The sequence below is a fragment of the Hyla sarda genome, chromosome 9 (assembly GCF_029499605.1).
Source record: "Hyla sarda isolate aHylSar1 chromosome 9, aHylSar1.hap1, whole genome shotgun sequence".
In the NCBI taxonomy this organism is placed as follows: Eukaryota; Metazoa; Chordata; class Amphibia; order Anura; family Hylidae; genus Hyla; species Hyla sarda.
This window is the reverse complement of record NC_079197.1, coordinates 10,875,978-10,903,924: the sequence shown is the minus strand read 5'-3', so window position 1 is coordinate 10,903,924 and position 27,947 is coordinate 10,875,978. Positions and strand designations below refer to the sequence as shown.

At 43.2% G+C, this 27,947-nt stretch overlaps 1 protein-coding gene across 16 annotated transcripts in view; it reads right to left on the bottom strand.

The window, feature by feature from the left end:
* The window catches only part of GRIN1 (glutamate ionotropic receptor NMDA type subunit 1), a 121,813-nt gene that overhangs the window by 41,455 nt on the left and 52,411 nt on the right, over positions 1 to 27,947 (bottom strand). For 13 of the 16 annotated variants that reach the window (XM_056539717.1, XM_056539716.1, XM_056539703.1 and 10 more), the window contains 12 exons: positions 23,314 to 23,376; positions 22,301 to 22,401; positions 15,475 to 15,596; positions 15,140 to 15,314; positions 14,167 to 14,311; positions 13,822 to 13,905; positions 13,443 to 13,578; positions 13,229 to 13,356; positions 11,702 to 11,866; positions 6,179 to 6,297; positions 5,761 to 5,873; positions 5,192 to 5,340 (listed from right to left, as the gene is read on the bottom strand). In XM_056539717.1, the coding sequence (XP_056395692.1) occupies positions 5,192 to 5,340; positions 5,761 to 5,873; positions 6,179 to 6,297; positions 11,702 to 11,866; positions 13,229 to 13,356; positions 13,443 to 13,578; positions 13,822 to 13,905; positions 14,167 to 14,311; positions 15,140 to 15,314; positions 15,475 to 15,596; positions 22,301 to 22,401; positions 23,314 to 23,376 (1,500 nt within the window). The remainder of the gene's footprint in view (positions 1 to 5,191; positions 5,341 to 5,760; positions 5,874 to 6,178; positions 6,298 to 11,701; positions 11,867 to 13,228; positions 13,357 to 13,442; positions 13,579 to 13,821; positions 13,906 to 14,166; positions 14,312 to 15,139; positions 15,315 to 15,474; positions 15,597 to 22,300; positions 22,402 to 23,313; positions 23,377 to 27,947) is intronic. The other 3 variants (XM_056539702.1, XM_056539715.1, XM_056539710.1) reach the window with 1 other exon arrangement.

Sequence of the window (27,947 nt, the reverse complement as noted above, 5' to 3'; positions counted from 1 at the left end):
AAAAACCAAATCAATTCTGTCTCCTACAAGCTTCACCTTCCTTCTTCTCTTCGTATTCCTAACTCTTTCCATGTCTCCCTTCTCAAACCTCTCATACTTAACCGTTATTCCCCCAAGGTCACTGCTCCTGCTCTAGTCACTGGGTCCTCTGATGTCTTCTCGGTGAAAGAGATCCTCGCCTTCAAGGTCGTCCGAGGTGAAAAAAAAATTCTTGTGGATTGGGAGAATTGTGGACCCGAAGAGAGGTCTTGGGAACCCGAGGCTAATATCCTTGACAAGGAACTCATTCATAAATTCTGGGGTTCCAAAAAGAGGGGGAGACCTAAGGAAGGGGGGTACTGTAATGCTGAGCGCTCCGGGTCCCGCTTCTTCCCCGGAGCGCTCGCAGCGTTACACTCCTACTTGCAGCGCCCCGGTCAGACTCGCTGACTGGGAGCGCTGCTCTGTGTCTCTTGGCGCGGATGCGATCCCTGCAGCGGGACGTGCCCACCCACGGGGCGCATACCGTGTCACTCACCGGCCCCGTCCTCCTGCTCAGTCCCGGTGCGCACGGCCCTGCTCTCTAGGGCGCGCGCGCCGGGTCTCTCAGATTTAAAGGGCCAGTGCACCATTAATTGGTGCCTGGCCCAATTAGTTCCAATCACTCCCTACACTATAAAAAAAACCACTTCCCCTTCCTGTCCCTGCCGGATCTTGTTGCCTAGTGCCCTTAGAAAGCGTTCTGCCTGTGTATCCAGACCTTTGCCGTTGCCCCTGACTACGAACCTTTGCCGCCTGCCTTGACCTCTTGCTACGTCCGACCTTGCCCTCGCCTTATCCTTGTGTACTACGCCTATCTCAGCTGTTAGTGAGGTTGAGTCGCTATCGGGGGGATACGACCTGGGAGTTACTGCCGCAGCAAGTCCATCCCGCCTTGCGGCGGGCTCTGGTGTAAACCAGTAACTTCTTAGAACCGGTCCCCTGGTACGGCCCACGCCATCGCCTCACTACCACAGAGGATCCTCTACCCGCTTCCAGTCCGGTTCCTGACACCAATATAGCAGAGTGGTCTGAGATCCCCCTAGTGGTGTAGAAAACTTATCTTACCGCCTGGAGGAGATACTCGAATGCCAGAGCAAGATCAATGCGAGAGAAGGACCTATGGGCTGCAGAGTAGAAGGAAAAAGCAGATGCAGTACTTCCATCTCCAGGTACTTCCACCTCCAGAGGTCGGTCAGGCCCAACGCTTTTTGCCAGGTATTAAAAGAGGAGGGGAGAAGGTGTCCACTGGAAGAATCTCCTTCTGCCACGTTTCCAGGAACAGCACAGGATCATTTCCTTCCACCTTTTCAGGAAGGCCCACCAGGCGGATGTTGTTGCGCTGCAGGCAGTTCTCCATATCATCCATGCAGCTCAGAACTCCCATCACCTGGCGCTGTAGGGAATCAACTCTGTCCGGCAAAGGATGGAGAGTATCCTCCACTGCAGAGACCATACCTCTCCACTCCTCAGTGCGCTCACGTATCTTCTGGGTCTCATGTCGCAGAATAACAAATTCCTGCCGAGATTCATCTACTTTAGTCCCCATTATTGATTGACAAGATGTAAAGGCAGTCAAAAGTTCGGAGAACCAAAGGTCCAGAGCAGCAGAATCATAGACAGGTCTTTTAGGGGACATTCGCTGCGGAGGAGTCGGAAACCCTTCAAATAATGACAGAGGTGGATCAGGAGAGTCAACCCTAGGCTGGTCCGGTGGTCTAGAGAATTGGGTCAGCGCTTTCACCGCCTGCACAGATACTTTAGTAGCAAGCAGGGTCTGAGCACCAGGATCCGGTGAGAAGGGCCACAGGAACGGGATGACCCATCATCAGAGGAAGCATCCTCATCAGAGGTCGCCCGAGAGGCCTCAGCATTCAGTTTAGATTTCTTATATCTGTGACTACCACGGCGGCCACCCATGGCTAACAGGGCACACTAAGAGCAGGTAAAAAGGCACTAGTGTTACAGTCCCAGGCATACTGGTCTCCCCTAGACGTATATATATAGCAGTCCTCAGCAAATGGGCAAGCACCACAAGTCCCAGCAATCACAGAGGTCTCCCTCAAGGCACTTACAGATGGCAAGGCAGCTGACATTCCAGGCAATGCACTCCAAGCAGGCAAAGGAGAGCACCAGTGAAGCAGCGCTGGGTGTAGGCAGGGCAGCATCAGGCAACCTGAGAATGATGGCAAGAGAGCGGGTCCACAGGCAGACACTAGGTGCAGCCGAAGGGAACCACAGCCACTCCGTCCCCCGGCAATAGGAGCCACCAGCAGGAGTTTTCAGTCTAGGCAGCACGTCACCTCCTCAGCAGCCGCTAGCCACAGCGGGAGTAACCTCGGCAACCCCAGAGGCTCCGCCCATAAAGGACTAAGATGGCGCCCGTCCCAGGGAATGGCCGAAGACCCAGGATCCAGCAAGGCCAGGAGGGACTGCACCACCCCACGTACCACATCAGCCCGGGACAAGCAGGACCGCACCACCAGACCAGACGCCACACCAGTTCTCCACAGCACTTCTCCGACCGGGACCAGGACTCCACAGGCCGCAGAGCCTGACTCTCCCCGCGCCTTCAACAGCCGCCAAGACCAGACCAGAGGATGCACCGGAGGTTCCCACCGGCCCATAGACACTGGCCCAGGGAAGACTGGCCGTGCAGGGTAAGTACACCAGGGTTAAACAGGCAGGGGTAGCGGGAGCTCTTACGGGACGCATCCGCTCACTCCGGCATTCAGGCCACGCCCAAGGTCAATGTTCCTAATGTAAACTCCAAAACAGCCTAAATGCAAACATTGCATGGTCACCTTACATTTACTGTAAAGCAAACCATTGAAACCCTTGTGATATCCCTGAGGGCCCCACATAGTACAGCCCCATGTGCAGCTTAGGGCCACAGTTACATGATCTGTATTTATAGCTGTGTTCACCATGTATGGATAAGTACCTGCCCTCAGCCCACAGGATTCTAGTTACAACCCTGTTTCCTTGTACATTCCATGGTCTCCTTCATCTCTACTTAAATGGGTACTCCGGTGGAAAACGATTTATTAAAAATCAACTGGTGCCAGAAAGTTAAACAGAATTGTAAATTACTTCTATTTAAAAATCTTAATCCTTCCAGTACTTATCAGCTGCTGTATGCCACATAGGAAGTTCTTTTCTTTTTGAATTTATTTTCTGTCTGAGCACAGTGCTCTCTGCTGACACTCTGTCCATGTCAGGAACTGTTCAGAGTAGGAACAAATCCCCTGCAATAACAAACCTCTCCTGCTCTGGACAGTTCCTGACATAGACAGAAGTGTCAGCAGAGAGAACTGTGGTCAGACAAAAAAGAACTTCAAAAAGTAAAGAACTTCCTGTGGAGCAAACAGCAGTTAATAAGTACTGGAAGTTATGGGGTTACAATTTTTAAATAGAAGTTATTTACAAATCTCTATAACTTTCTGGCACCCTTTAATTAAAGGGGTACTCCCGTGGAAAACTTTTGTTTTTTTAAATCAACTGGTGCCAGAAAGTTAAACAGATGTGTAAATCACTTCTATTAAAAAATCTTAATCCTTCCAGTACTTTTTAGGGGCTGTATACTAAAGAGAAATCAAAAAAAGAAATGCATTTCCACAGTGCTCTCCTGCTGACCTCTGCTGTCCATTTTAGGAACTGTCCAGAGCAGCATATGTTTGCTATGGGGATTTTCTCCTGTTCTGGACAGTTCTTAAAATGGACAGCAGAGGTCAGCAGAGAGCACTGTGGTCATGACATCAGAGGAAATGCATTTCTTTTTTGGATTTCTCTTTAGTATACAGCCCCTAAAAAGTACTGGAAGGATTAAGATTTTTTAATAGAAGTGATTTACAAATCTGTTTAGCTTTCTGGCACCAGTTGATTTAAACAAAAAAGTTTTCCATGGGAGTACCCCTTTAACATATTTTGTTTAATAAGTTATTATACTTCCTTTCTGTGGTCTTTTATGCTTTCCTTCTGCTTTTGGTGCAATCTGTCCGCTCTGTTGTTTTCAGCCCAACTTCATATCTGGTGTACATCCTGTAACAAACATCCTTTTTCCTATGTACAGGACACTCTAGCCAGGAATTCAGCCAGCTTTATCCCCCTCCCACTATGTGGGAGGGGTTATAGTCAGGTAATAGTAGTGGGCGGGGGAAAGAGTTGTCTGAATTTCTGGGTAGATGGTCCACCAACAGTCCAGGATTTGAATTATTTTACTCTGTTCTATTCCATGTTGGCTGGCCTTGAGGACTAGGTTGGGGAGCCCTGTATTACAGAAAATTCACCAGACAAGACCTTGGGCTGAAGACAACAGAGCAGACAGTTTGCATTGGAAGCAGAAGGAAAGCATAAAAGAGTAGTGTTGAGCGGCATAGGCCATATTCGAATTCGCGAATATTCGCGAATATATGGACGAATATTCGTCATATATTCGCGAATATTCGCATATTCGTTATATTCTCGTTTTATTTTCGCGTGTGCGAAAATACGCGTATGCGAAAATTAACATATGCGTATTTGCGCATATGCGAAAATTTGCATATGCTAATTTTCGCATATGCGAATTTTCGCACGCCAGTCTCACACAGTAGTATTACAGCCTTCTTTACACCACACAAGCTGGAAACAGAGAGGGGTGATCACTGTGATGTGTACTGTGAAGAAAAAAAAAAAAAAACGAATATTCGTAATTACGAATATACAGCGCTATATTCGCGAAATTCGCGAATTCGCGAATATGCGATATTCGCGAATAATATTCGAATTGCGAATATTCGCGAGCAACACTATAAAAGAGCACAGAAAGGTAGCAAAATAATGTGATTTACCAATATATGCTCACTTATTAAGCAGCTGAAAATAGGTTTCATCATCGGATAACCCCTATAACTCAAAGGAAGTTACACGTCAACAACCAATCAGCAGCCAATCACATGTAACCACCACTTTCTGTGTCAGCCTCTTCAGTGTGGAGAAGTCTGGGGTCCACTGTCTATTTTTATTTTTTTTGGAAGTTCCAGACAATGGCAGGAATCCAGAATTGAGGAAACCAGACATAAGAGGGTTGGAAGCCTCCAAAACCACAATGTGCCCACCATAGGTGACCAGTTACTTCCTGTCTTAGTCTGGTCCCCCCTCTTTGCATCCTGTCTTACTAGATGTCACTCACCCGAGGGTCATTTATCCCGGTTATCCTTTCTTCTGGCCTGTCCAACACCAGGAAGGCAGCCAGGTTAGCAGTGTAGGAGGCTACAATGATCATAGCAAATCCAGCCCACACCATGCCGAGGATCCGAGCAGAGAAACTTCTTGGGGCCCCTAGAAAAGAAGGAGCCATATGATAATGTGATTTATACCAGACGCAGAAGGGGCTGACAATGCAACCTCAACCTGTGATCCTACAACTCCCAGCGTGCTGTGACAGAGTGTTTCTTAACTGAGGACCTCCGGCTTTTGCAAAACTACAACTCCCAGCATGCCCGGACAGCCGAAGGCTGTCCGGGCATGCTGGGAATTGTAGTTTTGTAACAGCTGGAGGCACCCTGGTTGGGAAACACTGTGATTGGCACTGAGTAGGGTAGATTCCTGTTCATCACATTAAACAGGACATAAGTAAGAAGGACAGGTATGTGGCCAGGGGGCTGCACAACCCAATAGGGAGAAGTAATAATACAGGAATTTACCATTCTGACTATGAATATTACTACATATGTCACATCAATCTATACTATAAGTCACCTTCGCCAATTCCAGAGTTCAGCAGGACACCCCATGAGAACCACATAGCAGAAGACAGTGTCAGAGCGTCCTCCTCTTCCTCCTCTGTGTTGACTTTAAAACGGCCAAATGGACTGGAAGGGAAAGATTTTGCAAAGGGGAAGTCAGCATTTTGGAAAACGTGCAAACCATGTACATATAAAAAATGTTATTCCTATTAGTAGCTCTGCAGTATAAGACTATAGTGGATTCGAAAATCTCCTGAGCATAATTCACACCCATGGATAACACAGTATAGTACAGTATGTGCCAAGGTATAATGGTAATAGGGTAATGGTAATAATGATTTTTATGTCCAAATAATAAATGGATTTACCCAGGATTTATCTACAGGTATAGTGATGGTATTCAAAGAATATATATATATTATAGGACTGACCTGAACCGATCCAGTAGATACAGCATGACCGCCACCACGTGTACAGAGAGCCCAACCAGGAGCCACAGAGTACTCTGGAAAGGCTGCATGAATGAATCCAGGGTACTCCTGGGGATTTCCTATAAGGAAGCACATACATGATGACATGCTTCATATTACTATATTCAGAGAAATGTATAGCATATAGCCACTATTATTATTACTAACATTAATAAACATATATTATAATTATTATTTATTATTGTTGTTGTTGTTGTTGTTATTATTAATAATAATAATAATAACAACAACAACGATATATAACTGTATTCTTATTATTACTATTATTGTTGTTATTATTATTAATAACAATAATAACAATCATATATAAATGTATTTTTATTACTATTATTATTATTAATAATAATAAAAATAAGCATGTATAATAAATATTTTTATAATTATTCATAAACAAATAAAATAATGAGCATAAATAAACATAATTATTATTAAATATCTATTATTATTATTATTAACATTATTAAACATATAAAATAGTATTATTAACGTTAATAAGCACATATATTAATATTCTTATTATTACAATAACAAACATATATAATAATTATTTATTTATATTAATGTAATTATTACTAATTATAATACATTTTTTATTAATAATAATAATAATAATAATAATAATAAACATCACAAACAGCTGAAAGAGCCAGCACTGTAAAAAGGAGATTTTTTAACACTTACCGTAAAATCTTTTTCTCGGAGGATCCATTGGGGGACACAGACCGTGGGTGTATGCTGCTGTCTCTAGGAGGTGTGACACTATGGTAATAAAAAAAGTCGGCTCCTCCCAGCAGGATATACCCGCCTTCAGGCCCTGAGGTAATCAGTTTAAGTTCCAGAGCAATAGAAGAGGACCAACAGGTAAAAGAAAACCCAAACTGTCCGAGAACCAGAAGAGAAAAACATAATTGAACACACCCTCGGACAGAGAACCAAAGGAAACCCCCAAAAAAGGCGGGAGCTGTGTCCCCCAATGGATCCTTCAAGAAAGAGAATTTACGGTAAGATTTAAAAAATCTCCTTTGGTGGGCAGAAAAGCAGTCAGGCAGACGGCCTGCCGCCTGCAACACTTTAAGGCCCAGACTAGCATCAGCCGATGCGAAGGTATGAACTCGGTAGAACCTCGAGAAAGTGTGCAAAGACGACCATGTAGCCGCCTTGCAAATCTGCGAGGCCGAGGCTCTATTCTGGAGAGCCCAGGATGCCCCAAAAGAACGATAGAAGGAGCCACAACCCTGAAAGGAAAAATCTTCACCTTACAGCGATATGCTTCCGAAATGGTGGACCGAATCCACCGAGAAATGGGGTCTTGGAAGCAGACTGTACCTTACGACGAGCTTCCGTAAGGACGAAAAAAGGAATCACACTGATGAAACGAAGAAGTGATGGAGAGATAAGACCGAACAGCCCGAACTACATCTAGCTTGTGTAGTAAGCGCTCCTTAGGATGAGAAAGAGCAGGGCAAAAAGACGGGAGGACAATGTGCTCATTGAGATGAAAGGCCGAAACCACCTTAGGCAAAAAGGAAGGATCTGTCCAGAAAACAACCTTGTCCTGGTGGATCACCAGAAACAGAGAACGGCAGGAGAGAGCTGCCAATTCAGACACCCTCCGGATGGAGGTGATAGCAACAAGAAACACCCCTTTCCAAGAAAGGAGGCGGAGAGACACCTCTCTAGGGGGCTCAAAAGGTTCGCCCTGGAGGGCACTCAGAACCAGACTCAAGTCCCAAGGGGGAGAGGGTGACCGATAAGGAGGAACAGCATGCGCCACTCCTTGAAGGAAGGTCCGGACATGAGAATCGAAGCCAAGGGCCGCTGAAAAAGAATAGCAAGGGCCGAAACCTGACCTTTAAGGGAACTGAGAGACAACCCCAGTTCCAAACCGACTGCAAAAAGGAGAGAAGACGGGGAACCGAGAAGGTTACAGGGGATAAATCCTGAGCTTCACACCAACGAAAATAAGACCGCCAAGTACGGTGGTAAATTCTTGCAGAGGAGGGCTTACGAGCCCTGAGCATGGTGTGAATGACTTGAGAAGAGAACCCGCGGGCCCTCAAAACCGCGGTCTCAATGGCCACGCCGTCAAATGCAGCAACTGTAATTTGGGGTGGCCAGGAGGACCCTGGGAGAGCAGGTCCGGACGAAGCGGAAGGCGCAGTGGAGTGTTGTCCAGGAGCCTGACTACGTCGGCGTACCACAACCCTTGGGCCAATCTGGAGCTACCAGAATGTCGGGGACGCCCTCTGTTTTGAGCTTTCTCAGAACCCTGGGAAGGAGTGGAAGGGGAGGGAACAGATAGGGTAGGGCAAACCCCGCCTAAGGAATCACTAGGGTGCCCACGGCAGAGCCTGAGGATCCCAGGACTTGCTTTCTGCCCAGATGAGAATCTTGGTAACCTCGGCCAATGCTGCCGAGCTGCGAGAGCCGCCTTGACGATTTAAGTACGCCACGGCCGTGGCGTTGTCCGATTGGACGCGGACAGGATGGGACTGAAGCCGGGACTCCCAATGAAGAAGACAAAGAAGAATCGCCCGTAATTCCAATATGTTTATCGGAAGAAGAGTCTCTCGGGGAGACCAGAGTCCCTGAACCGTCCAATCCCTGAACACGCCGCCCCAGTCCGACAGGCTGGCATCCGTTTTAACTACCTGCCAGTGAAGGGGACGAAATGACCGCCCTTGGAAAAGAAGGGGGGAGCAAAGCCACCAGAGCAGAGACTGACAGACCCTGCGAGGGAGAACAATCTGACGATCGAGGGACAGAGGAGACCTGTCCCATCGAGAGAGAATCGCCAGATGAAGGGGGCAGTAATGAAACTGGGCAAAGGGTACGGCCTCCATAGTTGCCACCATCTGACCAAGGACTTACATACAAGTGCGGATGGGGACTGACTTGGGTCCGAAGGGATCGGACCCCGACAGAAGCGCCAGACATTTGTCCGGCGGGAGGCAATTCGGGCAGAGGCCGTGTCGGTTATAGACTGGGTAGGACAGAGGACTGATTTGTTCTGGTTGACCATCCACCCGAAGCGATCCAGAGTGTGGAGAGTGACGTCCACATTCTCCAGAGTCTGGGCTCTGGTTGGAGCCTTGATGAGAAGGTCGTCCAGGTAGGTATCACCGAGACTCCCCTCGACCGTAACAGTCCCATCACTGGCGCAAGGATCTTGGTAAAGACCCAAGGAGCTGAGGCCAGATCGAAGGGGAGGGCTAAAAATTGAAAATGCCCCTCCGGAACCGCAAAGCTGAGGTACCGATGATGGCCTGGAAATATTGGCACATGGAGGTAGGCATCCTTGATGTCCACCGATGAAGTAAATTCCCCTTGTTCCAGGAACGTCACTACCAAACAGAGAGATTCCATTCGGAAGAGACGGATGAGAAGATGACGGATGAGATGCTTGAGGTCTAGGATTGGACACACAGAACCGTCCTTCTTAGAAACCACAAAAAGATTAGAATACAAAACCCTGGAACCGTTCCCCTGGAGGAATGGGAACGATGACCCCCGGGAGAAGCAGAGACTGGAGAGCCTCTCGAAATTGCTTCGCCAGAGAAGGTGACCGGGAGTCGAGGATCGAAAAAGCGATCCCCTGGAAGGGAGGCGAAGTCGATCCGGTAACCGCTGGACACCACATCCCTGACCCAAGGTCCAGATGTCTCGAAAAAGTAAGAGACGACCTCCCACCCGAGAAAAGAGCTGCGGGTGGGGGCCTCACTTCATGCAGAAGTGGGTTTGCGGTTGCCTGATTTGGGCGCAAAACTGCCGGACCGGTTGGAGTCCGACTTCCAAGACGGGCGCGCCCGGAATGAGGGAGCCTTCTTGTCCCGTGAAGGCGCCTGCCCGAACCCTTTGCTGGAGCCAAAGGTCCGAAAGGAAGAGGACTTCCTTTGGGAAGTAGGGCGAGCCTTATTTTGAGGCAACAAGGAACTTTTACCTCCCGTCGCCTCAGGGATAATCTCATCAAGGCGCCTGCCAAAAGGATGGCCACCCGTAAAGGGAAGCACAGTGGGAGACCTTTTGGAAGCGGCATCCGCATTCCAAGCTTTAAGCCACAGAGAGTGGCGGAGAGCCGCTAGGTGACCCACAGCAAGGCAGAACAACTTACCTAATGGAGTCTTCAGTGAAGTCTTCAGTCAGCTTTAGTTACCTGCATCACGCCTGGCTGCTATGCGCGAGCAAGGCGAGCAGGGAAATAGGGGGACCCGGACCCATGAGGTACCAACCCAGGCGCTGACCGTAGGCGAGGGGGGGTGAACAGTGCATATACGCAATGTCTGTGCCCCCTCACTCGCAATGGGGAAACAGGGAACCGGAGTCCCTGAGTCCCCACCTGAAAACAGAAAAGAAAAAGGAATAAAAAACTAACACGTCCCTATACTAGGAAAACAAAAAAATCAGAAGACCTGGTCTGGAGAATTCCAGACCATGTCCACCTCCTTCAGACACTAAGCTTAAACTGATTACCTCAGGGCCTGAAGGCGGGTATATCCTGCTGGGAGGAGCCGACTATTTTTATTACCATAGTGTCACACCTCCTAGAGACAGCAGCATACACCCACGGTCTGTGTCCCCCAATGGAGCCGATAAACAAAGGTTTATTTGGTTCCTTTAAAATTCCATTTGGAGAGGCAGTATAAAAGGGTACATCAGGCGATATTACAGCAGTGAAAACTAGGAATACATCCTTTCATGCCGACGGGTTTCAGTTCAATTGACCTTTAGTCATGGCATATGGCTGTTTGTGCCTTGAGGATTGCCGTGCACCGAATGCTCAGGTGAGCTGATAAACTCTTTTCTACTTATAATTATAAACATGTATAATAAATTTTTGTATTATTAATAAAAATATATAATTATTATTATTATTATTATTAACAACTATATAAAATTATTATGTGAGCACAATAAGGCACTATGACATTTGCACTCTGGGGCATATAGCCTGTGTTCACCATATGGCAGTATTATGTGGCTCTTCATGTTTTTTTTGCTTTGTTTCTTTCCTCATACAGTGATGCCGTCCCTCTCTGCTATACGGGATGAAGTGCATTGTCTTACAATGTTATTCAAAAGCTGCCATGAATGTCAAGAATTTTTACATTTTTTTACATGAATGCTTTACATTTCTTGCTTTGAACTTTTACCTATAGAAATGAAAGTCTTGTGTCACTTAACTATGTGGCTTGTTTTGTCTAGATCAGTCTTTCCCAAACAGGGTGCCTCCAGCTGTTGCAAAACCACATTTACCAACATGCTGTCCGTGCATACTGGGAGTTGTAATTCTGCAATTGGTGAAGGTCCACACTTTGGAGATCATTCCCATATAGGCTGAGGGGCCCACATCCGATGTAGGTGGGTAGGAGGATCAACAAGCCCCAGACTGTCCTGGGAATAGGGCCCCCATTATGGTGTTGTTTTGGGGGCCCACTCTCCTTCATGCCCGCCGTTGCTACGTACCTTCTTCACAAGGATGGTCAGCCCCTGATACTTGAAGGGTTTGGAGAATTCTATGTACTGAGCGCGCTCATTGTTGATGGTCAACGGGGCGACGATCATGTCAGCCTGACCGCTCAGGAGCTCGCCCATCATCCCATTCCATTCTTTCTTATTACTGTTGTTAACCTGAAATGAAGCGATAAATGCATTTTTTTTATTTTATTCTCGATTTGCTCTTATCAGATTAATCTAAGATGATTACTAAGCGCAAGTTTATAACGTTAGGAACATCTGACAGCGAAGAGTCTAAGAGGCAAAGTGAATTTGTCAGGTATTATCCCAGATTAATCCACAGCAGCTGCGGGTAATCTGACAAGTGGATGAGCCAGCGGCATGTCGTCCCGTCATGTGGGGTCAGTCTGGATCTAAGTGCACGCCAGTCCGTGCCCGAATGCCCACATGCTATATACTAGGGCTTGACAAATTTGTTATGAATCTATAGGATCCAGCAAAAAAAGTTAGGAGCAAGGATGGCACATGTCATGTAACGTGATGTCATATGATCAGTGATTAGTGTCCCCTTATCTCCCCCTGTGTCACAGTCATTAGTGTCCCTTCATATCTCCCTGTGTCACAGTCATTAGTGTCCCCTCATCTCTTCCTCTGTCACAGTCATTAGTCTCCCCTCAACTCTACCTGTGTGTCACATTCATAACTGTCTCCTCATCTCTGCCTGTGTGTCACATTCATAACTGTCCCCTAATCTTTCCCTGTGTCATAGTCATTAGTGTCCCCTAATTTCTCCCTGTGTCACAGTCATTAGTGTTCCCTCATGTCTCCTGGTGTCACAGTCATAAGTGTCCCCTTCATGTCTCCCTGTGTCACAGTCATTAGTGTCCCCCACATTTCTTCCTGTGTCAAGGTCATTAGTGTCCCCTCATCTCTCCCTGTGTCACAGTCATTAGTGTCCCCACATCTCTCCCTGTGTCACAGTCATTAGTGTCCCCTCATCTCTCCTTGTGTCACAGTCATTAGTGTCCCCCTCATATCTCCCGGTGTCACAGTCATAAGTGTCCCCTCATTTTCCCCTGTGTCACAGTCAATAGTGCCCCCTTCATCTCCCTGTTGTCTCAGTCATTAGTGTCCCCTCATCTCTCCCTGTGTATCACAGTCATTAGTGTCCCCCTCATATCTCGTGGTCTCAAAGTCATTAGTGTCACCTCATGTCTCCTTGTGTATCACAGTCATTAGTGTTCCCTCATACACCTATCCTCCAGCACTATCTGTATACTGCTGCTGCAGCTGCTATGCCTAAGAGATCAGGATATATAATCTAATCATAGCTTATGCAGTACTATATAAGCAAAAAAAATAAAAATTTCAGGAGTACTTCCTTAAAAGTCTTGGGGGTTTTACCAACCACTATTTGGGGTGCATATGGACTTTTCACTCCAAAATCCATTTCACTCTAAGATCCAACATTGGGCAGTATGATAAACATGATGTTGTGAACGTAAACAATCGGTCTAATAAATGTAAACCACTCACCCGCTCCTGGGTGCCAAATTTCCCATCAGCCACTAGGTGAAACTCATAATTGAAACTCATCTCTTTGGCGAGTTTCAGCAATAGGTCGATACAGAAACCATAACAGCATTGGGGCACAGTGGGTCGACCTAAGAACAGAATGATGAATATTAGAACATAATAATCCCACCAGATTACAGAGCCGTGTCTGTGGTTCACTGGGAAAGTCCTCTACCTGGAATGGTGTCATTGGGTCCTGAACACGGGACCTTTTTTATTAGGTCTCCAGTAATGGCGTATTCCTCTTTACATGACCCGTCCGGCAGAGCAGACTTCACATACACAAAGGGTTCCTGGTGAATGGTAACTATCTGTGGGGGAAACGGCGACAAAAAGTCAGGAGGTACCAAATATATACACTGTGCTATGCATAGTGAAGGTCAAAGGGGCGGAGCAGGACACACGGTGGTCCTTGAATCTCTATGTCATGCTCCGCACTTGGGCACTGTACAAAGTATCAATTGTAACTGACTTCAGGACATTATATGTTTTCATAATATATATTGTTTAAGACAGAATTCTCAATTCTTTTTCATGAGAACTTTATCGTTTACCTTTAAATTGGTCGACATCTTGTAACCTTGCGGTTTCTCCGTTTCACCGCCTGGCCAAATAATTTTTCTTTCATTTTGCAAAATCTTAAAAATTCAAAAACAATCATATTATTTATCATATTATGTTTTTTTTTATCACAAACTATTCTTTGGAAAGAAGGAAGCCCCCTTTAGCTGGCAGAATTTAGGACAAAAAAATGCAAACATTTGCCAACCAATTCAGGGAGACGATGAATGATTTTAGAAAAAAAATAGTAAAAAAAATAGTAAAAAATATAGTAAAAAAAGAATATATCAATTTTGTTCTTATTACTTCCAAATTTCCATTGTTGCCCCCCGACTCACGTGACTGCCGTTGAAGATACCGACTTGGACGAGTTTCCGGTTCTGCAGGTTCATGATGCTATAGTTAGCAAATTTCCTATCGCCATCCTCATTGAACTCTACTCGTCCCGTTACTCCCTCGGGATACTTGGATGACATGAGCACCCTAAGGTGACAAAGTATAGAATGGAAATCTGTTGTTTATGGGTTGCGGTTTAGCACAATCATTGGTAACATCACAAGAAGTTCATATTTGGGCCTATCAAACTATTAAGGTCATCATGATAATACTTCCTACCAAGGCCTTGTCATAGGGATGTTATGTGGGTCTGTCACCATACACATCATTGTCTTTATTGCATCATGTTTGAAGTGAATCTGTTAGCTCCAGGTCAAACTCATGTCAAAGAGTGCTGAGCCGCAGCATGAATGCCTATTCCCTCCCCCACCCTTTCCTGTCTTGATTGATTGCCATACACAAGTCAGTGATGGAAGATGAGCCCTGTATGTCAATCAGTCAAGGCTGGGAGGGGTGGGGGAGGGAGAAGCGTGCATGCTGTTGCTCAGCACTGCCTCTTTGATACATGAACTCTGAACATGATCTGAGTTTCTGAGTTGAAAGATTTCCTTTAAAGGTTGTCTTATGAAGACAACCCATTCACAGACTGAAGGCTTGGTTCAGGGGAAATAATTCAAATGCATAGACAGTAGGGGCCATGAAAGCGAAGCAGCTGTTGTTACCAATTCCATCTCATAGCATAGGTCCCATATACCCTTCTGTGAGGTCCGTACACCCTAATAGGGTGTTTTTTTATGATACAACCCCTGTAATTATTGATACGAATGGACACCTTGATGACAATAATGTTTTTTTGATCCACATAACAAGGCTGAACAAGACCAGAAGTGTTACCATGGGAATACAGGAATGACACTGTAAAGAGCAGGTCCTTTTATGCCTTCTTTCTTACAACCATGATAGACATATAAGCACCTCTTAAAGAGTGGCCCTGTTTTCCATATGTTGGTATTCCCAACACAACCTCTCGGTGGGTCAGTAATATTTTCCTTTTCAAACAATTCATGAATTGCCTGAGCTGCCACCGCAACTGCGTCGCTGATATGAGCCGACTCATTCTTCCCATTGATCAGCTGGAGACCAATGACTCCTGGAATAGGGGGAGGAGAGAGAGATCATTGTTATGAATCAGCCCTTGCCTAGTGATTTAATAGATTTGGACTTCAACCCATAATAACATTATTTCCATTGATATCATTTCCTAAAATATTATTGGCAATAATAAAATCTTGGTAACCGCATTACATTACCATCAGGAGCATATCGCAAGGCGCTTCCCGAGATCTCCCGTTCACCCACCAACCAGACATAGCCGGACCCGGTCATTTCCAAAACTGCTGCTGTTTTGTATATTGTGCTGGCATCATCCTCACTAAAAGGAAAGAAAGTAACAGAAAGATAAAAGCATCTTATAAACCCAACAAAGGATGGCGCTTCCACGTGGTATTGGCCGCATTTTAATAAAGGCGTCAACTCCTATCTCATATTCCACCATGGAATGTTCCAGACTCATTTAATGACTCTCAATTGTTATGGTACAAGTCTCAGCATGAACCAGCAGAATATTTACCTCATAGATAAGGTTAAGGCAAGAGAAGTAAGAAAACAACACAAGGATCGGTCTAGAGTTACCACATGGTTTACCAGAGGAGTAAACACTGAGTTGTGCCAGGGATAGTTATTATGTTATGTTTAAAGAGGTACTCCGCCCCTAGACATCCTATCCCTTATCCAAAGGATAGGGGATAAGATGTCTAATCGCGGGGGTCCTGCTGCTGGGGACCCCCGCGATCTCCCTGCTGCACCCAGCGTTCGTTTAGAGCATTGGGTGCAGCGCCGAAGGCTCATGACATCATGGCAATGCCCCGCTCATGATGTCGCGGCCACGCCTCCTCAATGCAAGTTTATGGGAGGGGGCGTGACTGTCGTCACGCCCCCTCCCATAGACTTGCATTGAGGGGGCGTGGCCATGAAGTAAAGAACCCCGCATTGCCAGTCATCCGGCACGGAGTGAAGTTCGCTCCATGCACCAGATGTCTGGGGTGCCACAGCCGAGATTGCGGGGTCCCCAGTGGCGGGAACCCTGTGATCAGATATCTTTTTCCCTATCCTTTTAAGTTTTGGACAGTGAATTACAGGGACCTCCAATAGGTGGCAATGGAGAGCCAACTTTCTGCTTTCTGGAGGAGAGGTAATTTGCATACCTTATTTGCGAATAAGGCTCCCATCAACAACAGTCTCCACAAGAAAAAGGACTATACTTCATACTTACCGTATATCAAATACCTCTCACCCAGCTACCAACCAGGTCCCTGCTCTGCTGAGGAAGCAAAACCCAGAAACAGCTGTCTACATATGGGTCTTCTTCAATTTGGAGGAAATTCTTGTGTGGCTAATGATCCTTAGTTATCTTTCAAGACTTATTTATGAGTTGTACATTGACTTACAAGCTAACTAGCTCCAATAGTCTTCACCATTTTCTTTCTTCTGTAGAGATGCTAGTTTGCATACCTTTACCCAAGAGCATTGTCTTTACCACTGAGACCTATGTCATTGGCAGCTCAATCAGTTAACCAGTACCCTGTTCTATCATGGGGCAAAACTCTGAAACAACTGTCAACATATATGTCCTCTTACTTTTTAGAGAAGATTCTGCTTTTGCTGATGATCATTAGTCATGTTTCAGTTTATTGGTTGGACATTGATGTATAGAGTAGCGGTTTCACCATTTTCTTCATTCTGGAAAAAAAGCTAATTTGCATATCCATGTTCTGGTGAACATTGTCCGGACTATAAGACCGGCACAAGCTGGCGCTCTCTGACCCCCAGGCCTATGCCAGCCAGTACCTTGTTCTGTTTGAGGGGGGTCAAACCCAGAAGCAACTGTCTACATATGGTTCCTCTTCCTTTTTTTAGAAGGTTCTGGTTTGGCTCATGATCATCTTTGAAGATTTATTTATGGTTTGAACATTGATTTATAGGGTAACTATCTCCAAATAGATTCCCTGTTTCAAGATGGTGCTTTCACAAGGAGAAACTCTGACCCTCAGGCCTATGCCAACCAGTATGTTGCTCTGTATGAGGAGGTAAAGCCAAGAAAAAACTTTCTACATATAGGTCCTCTTCCTTGGAGAACACTGAACCCCCTCCCCCCCCCCCCCCCCCCCCCCCGCAATTTTCTGTGCGGGGCCCTGGCTCTTCCATGGCTCTTCCTATGCAGGAGGCATGTCGACCACAGCAGGACATAACGGCCAACATGCCCCCTCCGTGTATCTCTATTGGAGGGGAGAGGCAGAGATGAAGCGTTCGTGCATCCCCGCCTCTTCCATAGAGCTGAATGGGGGGGGGCGTGTCTGTCGACCTCTTGAGGTATGTGAGGTCGAGGACACAAGCATTAGCTGCACATAGCCACGGCAGTTTCGGGTCACCATACGGGAGATCGCAGGGAGTTCCAGTGGTTGGACCCCCTGCGATCAGACACTTATCCACTATCCTGCGGATAGGGGATAAGTTGTATAAGGCTGCAGTACTCCTTCAAATATTGATTATTAGGGTAACTATGTCCAATGGGTCTCACAGTTTCCTTTTTTTTCTGCAGGAAAGTTAATTTGCATACCCTTTTCCCAGGGAGCATTGCATGGCCAATAAGGCTAGATTCAGACTATGGAATCTCCAGGCAGAAATTTTCCGTCCGGAGATTCCGAGTGCGGCCAGCGCCGACTGAATCAGTCGGCGCTAGGACCTGGCAGACACTGCAGTCTCCAATAGACTGCAATGTGTTCCGCGAGTATTTCCGCCTGAAGAAAGAGCAACGCCATTCTTCAGGCGGAAATTTCCTAGCGGATTTTCCGTTCACAAATTCCGCTTCACAAATTCCGAAGTGTGAATTTGTGAACGGAAACCCATTCACTACACTATACATTTTAGCAAGCGGAATTTCCGCCTGCAATTTCAAAGCGGAATTGCAGATGGAAATTCCGTAGTCTGAACCTAGCCTAAGACTCCTGACACAAGCTAGTGTTCTCCACAAGGAAAAAAACTCTGACCCTCAGGCCTATGTCTAACCTCTCAACCTTTTTCTGTTTAAGGGGCACAACCCAGAAACAGCTCTCTACAGATGGGTCCTTTTCCTTATAGAGGAGTTTCTGGTTTGGTGGATAATCTCTTGACAAGTTCAGAGGCTTTTTCACTGGTCAGCCATTGAGTTGTTACCTTCAAAAAGTGGCGCTTTCTACCTTTTGAGAGACTAAATTTTTTAACACTTTTCCGAGGGAGCATTGCATGGACTATAAGACTCTCTACATCAGCTGGTGGTCTCTGCAAAGAGAACCCCTTCCCCTCATACTTATGCCAATGACCTTTTAACCAGCTAACCATTGTCCTGCTCTGTTAGGGGGGAAAAATTCTGATGGACTGTCTCCAGATGTTTCAGGACTGTTTTATGGATTGAACAATTGCATGCAGGATAAGTACCTCCAATAGGTGGCTCTAGTGAGACAACTTTCTCCCTCCTGTAGGAGGACTTTTTTGCATGTTCATGTTAAACAGCATCAATCATCAATGACATCAATTCAATATCGTTTGTTTTGTCTAACACAGTGTTTCCCAACCAGTTTGCCTCAAGCTGTTGCAAAACTACAACTTGCAATTTTGCAACAGCTGCAGGCACACCAATTGAGAAACACTGGTCTAACGTCTGAATTGGATCTGTAATCTATGTATGGTAGATATGCTGACATTGTATATCAGCCAGCTTCATGGGGTTAAATTGTTATGTGTGTTTATTGGTTACTTGTGGGTATGGTCTCCACCCATGTGTTTAACTTGAGCCATAGCGATAAAGATATTATAGAAAGTGAATGGAGAGAACATAGATATGTTAAAACATGGATAGATATAAGTTAAATAAATTACAGATAAATAGATAGATAAATTGAAGGTGGACAGAAAGTTATCAGTTAGTTAGAATTACAATACTATTTTTCAATAGGGAACAATATGAAAATCAAAATTATGAGGATAGTTCTGTGCTTGGCTGTCCATAGGCATTTCGGGGGAAATTTAAAATAACCTGTGCAGAGGAAAAGTTGCTGAGTTGCCCAAAGCAACCAATCCGTATGCTTCCTTCATTTTTCAGAGGCCTTTTAAAGAAATGAAAGAATCGATCTGATTGGTTGCTATGGGCAACTCAGCAACTTTTCCTCTGGACAGGTTTTCATAAATCTCCCCCCTCCTGTCCATAGAAAAAAAAATTATTTCAGAAAGGGCAAGTGATATACATAAAGGGAATGTGTCATCAGAAAAAGACCAATTGCTTAAACCAATTTTTATGTTTCAGGAGTTATCTGGTGACTAAAAACATGTCTAATCACTGAGGATTGGGGGGTCTGACCTTTGGGAGATGATTTACACAGTACACTACTATTGATGGCATGTGGAAGGGAAAATGGCTTACTGATGCGCAAGATTTGCAAGGTGCTATGTGAGCAGAAATGTAAGAAACAGCTACAGCAAGCAAGAAGTTACACTAAGCACATAGGTGCTGCTTCTGCGGTTGAGAAGCCAATGGGAGGGGGACAGAGAAATTACACTGGAGCTCTGGACAAACAAAAGTAGGTACAACAGTATTTACAAAAAGGATGGCTGTCCTGAGCTTTAATGGTCGTCAGAGATGAGATGGAAGCCTTGATTTACATTTCAGGAACACTGCAGATCATCTTTAGCAGGCGGACTGGCTCAGCTTGCAGGCATACAACCCAGGTTTTTTTCAGGATTTCCTGTATATTCTCTCTTGCACATAGCACACGCTAATACCCGCTCTTACTTCCTGTGTTTTGTCACGGGAGGTCCAACCGCTGAGACCCCCCATGAGCTCTAATACGGGTCCCAACTCTAACCTTGAAATGCTCAGGCCCTCACCTACCGAGACAAACTGGTCTCGAGAGTGACAATCAGCACCACTAATTGCTGGCTGCAGCGTTGTTCCAACGCCATTCTCAACACTAGTTTGCATAAGAATGTGAGGACTGGAGAGCTCCCAGATAAGAGCTAAGCCCCTATTCTGGAGATCACGGAGGACCCAGCAGTCAGACACAAGTCAAGATAAGTTTAGACACGTTTTTTTTCCCAGGATAATCTCTTTAAGACATATTTCTTAAAATTTTTTTTCATTTTACTATCTCTATTTTAAAATAATTCTGAAATCTTGTAGTTATCATTTCGACCACTAGGTCTAGAACTAAGCTAAGACTTCATGTATTGTCTGTGATGATAAGGAGGAGGCCGCTGGAAGTGATCTTCACAATAGCTGTTGCTCACAGCTTAGCCTACCCCTTCCTTGGTAAAGGTCACAGAACACATCCAGAAACCTTTCCAATTGATGTTAGTAGGACAGCTTCTGTCTATTGTTTCCATATCTTTAAATGCTGTTAATAAATAATAATATACAAAAAAAAAACACACACATATATATATATATATATATATATATACACACACAGCGTATATACTCGAGTATAAGCCGACCCGAGTATAAGCCGAGACCCCTAATTTCAACCCAAAATCCCAGGAAAAGCTATTGACTCGAGTATAAGCCTAGGGTGGGAAATACATCATCCCCCCTGTCATCATCCAGACCCGTCATTAACATCCTCATCATCATCACCGCCTGTCATCATCCAGACCCTCATCATCATCACCTGTCATCATCCCCTTGTCATCATCCCACACATCCCCCCTTCATCATCCCCTTGTCATCATCCCCACCCCCCTTCATCATCCCCTTGTCATCATCCCCACCCCCCTTCATCATCCCACACACCCCCTTCATCATCCTCTTATCATCCCACACCCCCCCCCCCCCCTTCATCATCCTCTTCTCATCATCCGCCCTCAGTGGTCTTCAACCTGCGGACCTCCAGAGGTTTCAAAACTACAACTCCCAGCAAGCTTGCTGGGAGTTGTAGTTTTGAAACCTCCGGAGGTCCGCAGGTTGAAGACCACTGCGGCCTTCGACATCATCCAGCCCCCTCTCACCCCCCTTTAGTTCTGTACAGTACTCACCTCCGCTCGGCGCTGGTCCGGTGCTGCAGGGCTGTCCGGAGAGGAGGTGGTCCGGTGGGATAGTGGTTCTGGGCTGCTATCTTCACCGGGGGCGCCTCTTCTCCGCGCTTCCGGCCCGGAATAGAGGCATTGCCTTGACAATGACGCAGAAGTACGTTGGCAATTAACGTACCTCTACGTCGTTGTCAAGGCAACGTGACTATTCTGGGGCCGGGCCCGAAGCGCTTAGAAGAGGCCTCCCCAGTGAAGATAGCAGCCCGGAACCACTATCCCACCGGACGACCTACTCACCGGACAGCCCTGCAGCACCGGACCAGCGCCGAGCGGAGGTGAGTACTGTACAGAACTAAAGGGGGGTGAGAGGGGGCTGGATGATGTCGAAGGCCGCAGTGGTCTTCAACCTGCGGACCTCCGGAGGTTTCAAAACTACAACTCCCAGCAAGCCCGGACAGCCGATGGCTGCCCGGGCTTGCTGGGAGTTGTAGTTTTGAAACCTCTGGAGGTCCGCAGGTTGAAGACCACTGCGGGTGGAGAGTTCACTCGAGTATAAGCCGAGGGGGGGTGTTTTCAGCACGAAAAATCGTGCTGAAAAACTCGGCTTATACTCGAGTATATACGAGATATATATATATATATATATATATATATATATATATATATATATATATATATATTTACAGTCAGAAAATAGAAACAGATTAGAAAAAGGAACATGTTTCAGTGTATGAAAAAAAGATATAGACAATGTATTCCCATCAAAAGGTTATCCCCTATCCACAGGATAAAGCAGTGGGAAACACTGAGATAGGGGCTACCAAGCTGATCAGTTGAAGTCCAGTCACTGGGTCCACCACTGATCATAAGAACGATGAAAAGGCATTCCCTGAGAAAATGGAACACACAGTGAGTGTGCAGCCATATTCCATTGATTCCCTATAGGTCTTGAAGTGCTACAACTTTCTAAAATGTCCTGAAGTAGTGACAGAGGTGGTGGTGTACTGGATAGCAGCTTACCTTGCAGAGAGGATGATCACTCTGGCTTCCAGTCCCTTTGCTTCAGTCAGAAGGGCAGTCACATTTTTGGTCCCAGGTTCAAAATGAAGAACTTTTTCTGCCTGTGATTGGTGTGAGCAAAGGGAATTAGGACAGGTAATACATACCTTTCCGAGAGAAAGAGAGCCATGCTATCTAGAGAAAGAAGGTTATACACTCTTTTCACAAGTAAAGAGAGAATTTATTTTCTTAAACAAATCTATGTCCAATATTTTCTTTCATTACTTTTTTCCTTTTCTTTATTTTTTTCTTTATTTTTTTTCTTTGCTTTCATTTTGCACTCTGCATGCAAACTGAAGTTTTGCCAAGACCCAAAAAAAGAGAAACAAAAAGGAAAAAAAAAAAAAAAAACACGTGCATTTTATAAGATATTAGGAAAAGAAAAAAGTCTGGAAATGCAATTTTGTAAGAAAAAAACAAAAAAAAATTCCAATGTGTGTCCTCTTCCCAAAATCAAAAAACAAAAAAGAATATATATCACAAATAAAAAAAGAGAAAAAAATGTTTTTGGTTTTAAACTTAGGATTGACCTTTTGAAGAATAATAAAGGTGAATATATACTGTAGAATCAATCTTCCTTTTTTTATTTAATAAAAAAAAATAATAATGACAAAAAACTTGCAGGTTATTTGATTGGTTTACATGCATTCCTAACAAACTTTAGCTGCTGGAGGTGCCCACAATTTTTGTAACATTAATATATATTGCTTATAATTTATATATATTTTTTTTCCGCTAGCCCCTCCAGCATCAAAGAATAAACAGAGTTCACTGCAGGGGCAGGCTCAGCACTTACATTTCCCATTGTCTTGTCCAATCCATTACCGGATTGCACAAAAATAGCAGACAGTCACGGACCACCTAATGTAGGTGGGGGGCAGGGGGAGGAATTTAGATCGTTTTGTTTTTGGTTTTGGGGTGTCTGTGACTTAGTTAGAACCGGTGGGCTACGTGCATTTTCCATGCATATATACCTTGGGTCCACGCTTGTTGTCATAGGAAAGTTGTTCGAGGTTTTCATAGTTCCTTTTTTTACTCTGATGAATAATGTGCACAGAGAAAATATGTAGACACAGAAGAATATTATAAACAGTTGAATATGGTGTGTAGAAAAGCAATCCAACATCCACCTCATCTCTCCACCTCTGCTAAAGGGTGATAATAACACTGGAGCTTGCAAAAAAATATATGATGTATGTCAGTGAATGTAGACCATAGGCAGCAAAGCTATTGTACACTGAGGGCTGAGGCCAACTTACAGGGGGTTGTCGGGCGGGATAAATATTTTATTAAAATCAGTAATTTCAAAAGAGTATTTTTTTTTTTTTTTTTTTAACCTTGATGGTTTTTTTAGGGTAAAAGGGGTAGTCCAGCACTTATAAACTTGATGCACAAGGTTTGCAAGGTGCTATATAATCAGAAATGTAAGAAACAGCAAGGAAGGGGTTACACTTAGAACTAAGCTACTGCTTCTGCTGTTGAGAAGCCAAAAAAAGGGGAAAAGAGATTAAACTGAATTTATAGACATATGGCAGCAGGTACACTGGTGTTTGCAGAAGGGACAGCTGCCCCTAGCTTTATGGGTGGTCAGAGATGAGAGGGAAGCATTGATTTACATTTCAGGAACAGTACAAATCATCTTCAGGTTACAGGTATACAGTCTCTCCTGAACATAGTACAAGCTAAGCTTCACCCCCACTTCTTGTGTTTTGTGCTGATGTTAGGTTTTTGTAAGTCTGTCTCTAGTAACTGCTACAACAGGCAGTGGATAGGAGGTTGCAAAGAAAAGGGAGACCCATTGGCCAAGACTTTAGGGATGTTTTTCTGGGGTAAGGAGTCATCTTCGATAAATTATGTGAGTCATAAGAACATAGGTTATCGAATAGAGGAAATAAAATATAAAGATATAGGTTATCGAATAGAGGAAAGTTGTAAAAAAAAAAAAAATCATTAGTCACCCCAACTTCCTGATCCAGTCTCAACATACAGGAAATGTCCCCTCAGCCAATTGCCAATCACTAATAACCACTGTGGCCAATAAATGGCTGAAAATAAATTTTTAGTCACTTTCTGTGTGTGCTAAAATGGGAGCCGGAAGTGGAGATCAGTACAGACCCAGTGACAAATGGGACAGTATCAGTGTGGGATCCAGAAGGTGAGTAATTTTATCTCGTCAACCTAGTCGGCCCTGATTTTAAAAAATGTATCCCGTCAGACAATTTTTATCTCTGAAATAGAAATTTTAATATTTATTTTATTTATATGTTGCAGGGCCATAGCTAGTGGGGTGGGCTTTGGTTTGGGGCATCAGGGGGCACCAATAAGCCACTCTGCCCTGACCAGGGCTGGGATAGTAAACTAGATATTTGCCCCAGTTTAAGGATGAACTAGCTACGACTCTGCTATGTTGTGCCCCAGGGCCCTTTCATACATCTGAGATGTGTAAAAATAAAACAAAAAAAAATCTATGAATGTCTTTCTTAATGGTCAAAATGCTGAATGTGCTGTTTATTGGGGGCGAGAAAATGGAAGGCAGATTATAATATCTTGTCTGTTTATCCCCCTATGGACATGCAATGAAATCCCGTCAACATCCTCACAGTATATAAGAAACAGATATTAACAGAATAGGGTTTGTTTTATTTATGATATCAAGATTGTTTAAAAAATATCCAAAGGTTTTTTTTTTCATTTGCAAAAAAAGTTTAAAAATGACATGAAATTCTACAATTCACCAATTTAATTACTGCTTGCATGAATATATTATAATGTTAAATCATCAAATGATATAGTAACTGTAAAAACAATTTGCATAAATTTTCCAGTGTCGTGTTGTTCATTGGTTACTTACATATAAATGTCATACATTTTTTGAACTATTAAAAATATATATGTTGAAAAAAAAAGAGTTATTAGTAGCCCCATTTTTTTAACTGTGGATATATCTTTTTAATATTTCCGAGTTGGGCTATTTTTGTGTATTATTATTATCATTGTTATAATAAAAAAAATTGTATGTAGTTTTTTATTTTTATTTATTTATTCATTTTGTATTTACTTTTTCAGCCTATTTTATAAATCAGTATCTTCACTTTTGTAAAAAAAAAAATAAAGGACACTGCCCCTCTAACGTGACCCCCAACTTCATTCCTTAAGTGAATTAATACATAGTATTGGGTAATTTTTCCCCATTAGGAAAAAAAATGTTTTTACAATCTGCTACTGTAGGTTCATTGTTCTGTGCTATGGGTGTCATAGCTGCAAGATTGACTGGAAATAATTGAAAGTAAATATTTGTTATCTTTGAAATGTTGCTGGGATTGTGTTCCATACGTTTTGCTTACTGCCTCAATTTTTTAAAGGTTAATTTCTCAAATAAAAATATGAAATATTTCTATTATAATCACATTTCTATGATATAAAACTTCTATAATATTAAACAACTGCTAATAATATTAATAATTCAAGCATCTAATAATATTACTTTATTTCTATCATATAAAATATAACATATTTCTATAATATTTGTGATAATATTTCATTTCAATAATATTTCTTTACTATAAAATATAAATTATTTCAAATTTCTAAATTAATAATAATCCTAATTTTTCTATAATAAATTAAAAATATGTCTACTCCGTTACTAGACATCTTATCCCCTATCCGAAGGATAGGGGATAACATGTCTGAATGCGGGGGTCTAGCAATGGAGTACCCCTTTAAAGGGGTATTCCAGGCAAAACCTTTTTTTATATATATCAACTGGCTCCGGAAAGTTAAACAGATTTGTAAATGACTTCTATTAAAAAATCTTAATCCTTCCAATAGTTATTAGCTTCTGAAGTTTTCTGTCTAACTGCTCAATGATGATGTCACGTCCCGGGAGCTGTGCATGATGGGACGTGAGTCATCAGAGAGCAGTTAGACAGAAAACAACAACTCAAATTCAGAAGCTAATAACTATTGGAAAGATTAAGATTTTTTAATAGAAGTAATTTACAAATCTATTTAACTTTCCGGAGCCAGTTGATATATAAAAAAAAGTTTTGGCCTGGAATACCCCTTTAATATAATAGCGAATTTTATAATATGAATATTTTTTTAATAATACTGAATATTTCTATTATAAAATGATAACAAACTATAATATAATACATTTCTGTAATAATCCTTATATTTCTATAATAAATAAAAAATATCAGACTTCTATAATATAAATATTTCCATAATAATACTGTAATAAAATCATAATCTAAAATATTTATTTTAATAATAATAATCATAATATTTCTAGAATGAAATATAAAAATGCTATAATATTTAATTTGAATTATTATTATTATTATTAATAATAAAACTATCATGTAAAATATTTCAATAATAATCTTAATATTTTTTTATAATAAATTTAAAATGTGTCTATTATATTAGTAATACAAATGTAATAATAAAATATTAATCTTATTTCTGTAATATTAAATATTTCCATAATATTTGTATAATACAAAATATAATATTTATATAATAGAATAATTTAATAATACAGAATTTTCTATAGAAAAATGTGTTATTTAGAGCTCTATGCTCAAAGTTCCTTGTTTTTGCAAGGGACATATCCAGTTCCTACAAATAATTTATAATTATTTAAATAATTAAATGTTATATTTTAATGTAATGTATTGTATTGGATTGCAGTGAGCTGCACGTATTACATGTGCATGTATATATATTAGCGTCACATGTCACCCTGATAATAGAGATCTTTGCAGTAAAGTTGAGTGTGTACAGAAGGCGCCTTTTGTTCTCCCAGTTCATGACTCCTAAACACATGTTACCAGGAGATCATGGTCACCATGTGGATGTCACATACACACCAACTAGGTCTTTATCTTCTATTCTGTGCATATTGCCTGTTCATATGTCTTAAAGCAAGGAAGCCACTCTGACCTCTGGAAAACTGTTACCTTGGTTTTACATGTAAAATTATTCAGAGACATAGCTTGACATTAATGCCTCCCAATGAGGGAAATATAAATATCCTGAATACTAATGCTTGTCCCTGGCCCTATCTTATATGAAGGATAGCCTTATGCCTATCCCATACATGCTTTAACTCCTTCACTGTATTTGCAGCTCCACCTCCACTTCTGCAGGAAGACTATTCCATGCATCCACTACTCTCTCAGTAAATTAATATTTCCTCATATTACTGCAGAAATCTTTCTCCTCTATATAACACTATGTCCTCTTGTAGTAGTTTTTCTCCTATATAAATCTACTCTCCTCCTTTACCGTGTTGATTCCCTTTATGTATATAAAAGTTTCTATTGTATCTCTCTGTCTTGTCTTTCTTCTATACAAGTTAAGGTCCTTTAACCTTTCCTGGTAAGTTTTATCCTGCAGACCATGTAATAGTTTAGCATCTTCTCTGAACTCTTTCCAAAGTATTTATGTCCTTCTAGAGATACAGTCTCAAGTACTGTGCACAATTCTCCATGTAAGGTCTCACCAGTGCTCTGTGCAAATGCACTTCCCTCTCTATGGCTAATACCTCTCCCTATACACCCATGAGCACTTCACTCTACTGCTAATACCTCTTCCTATT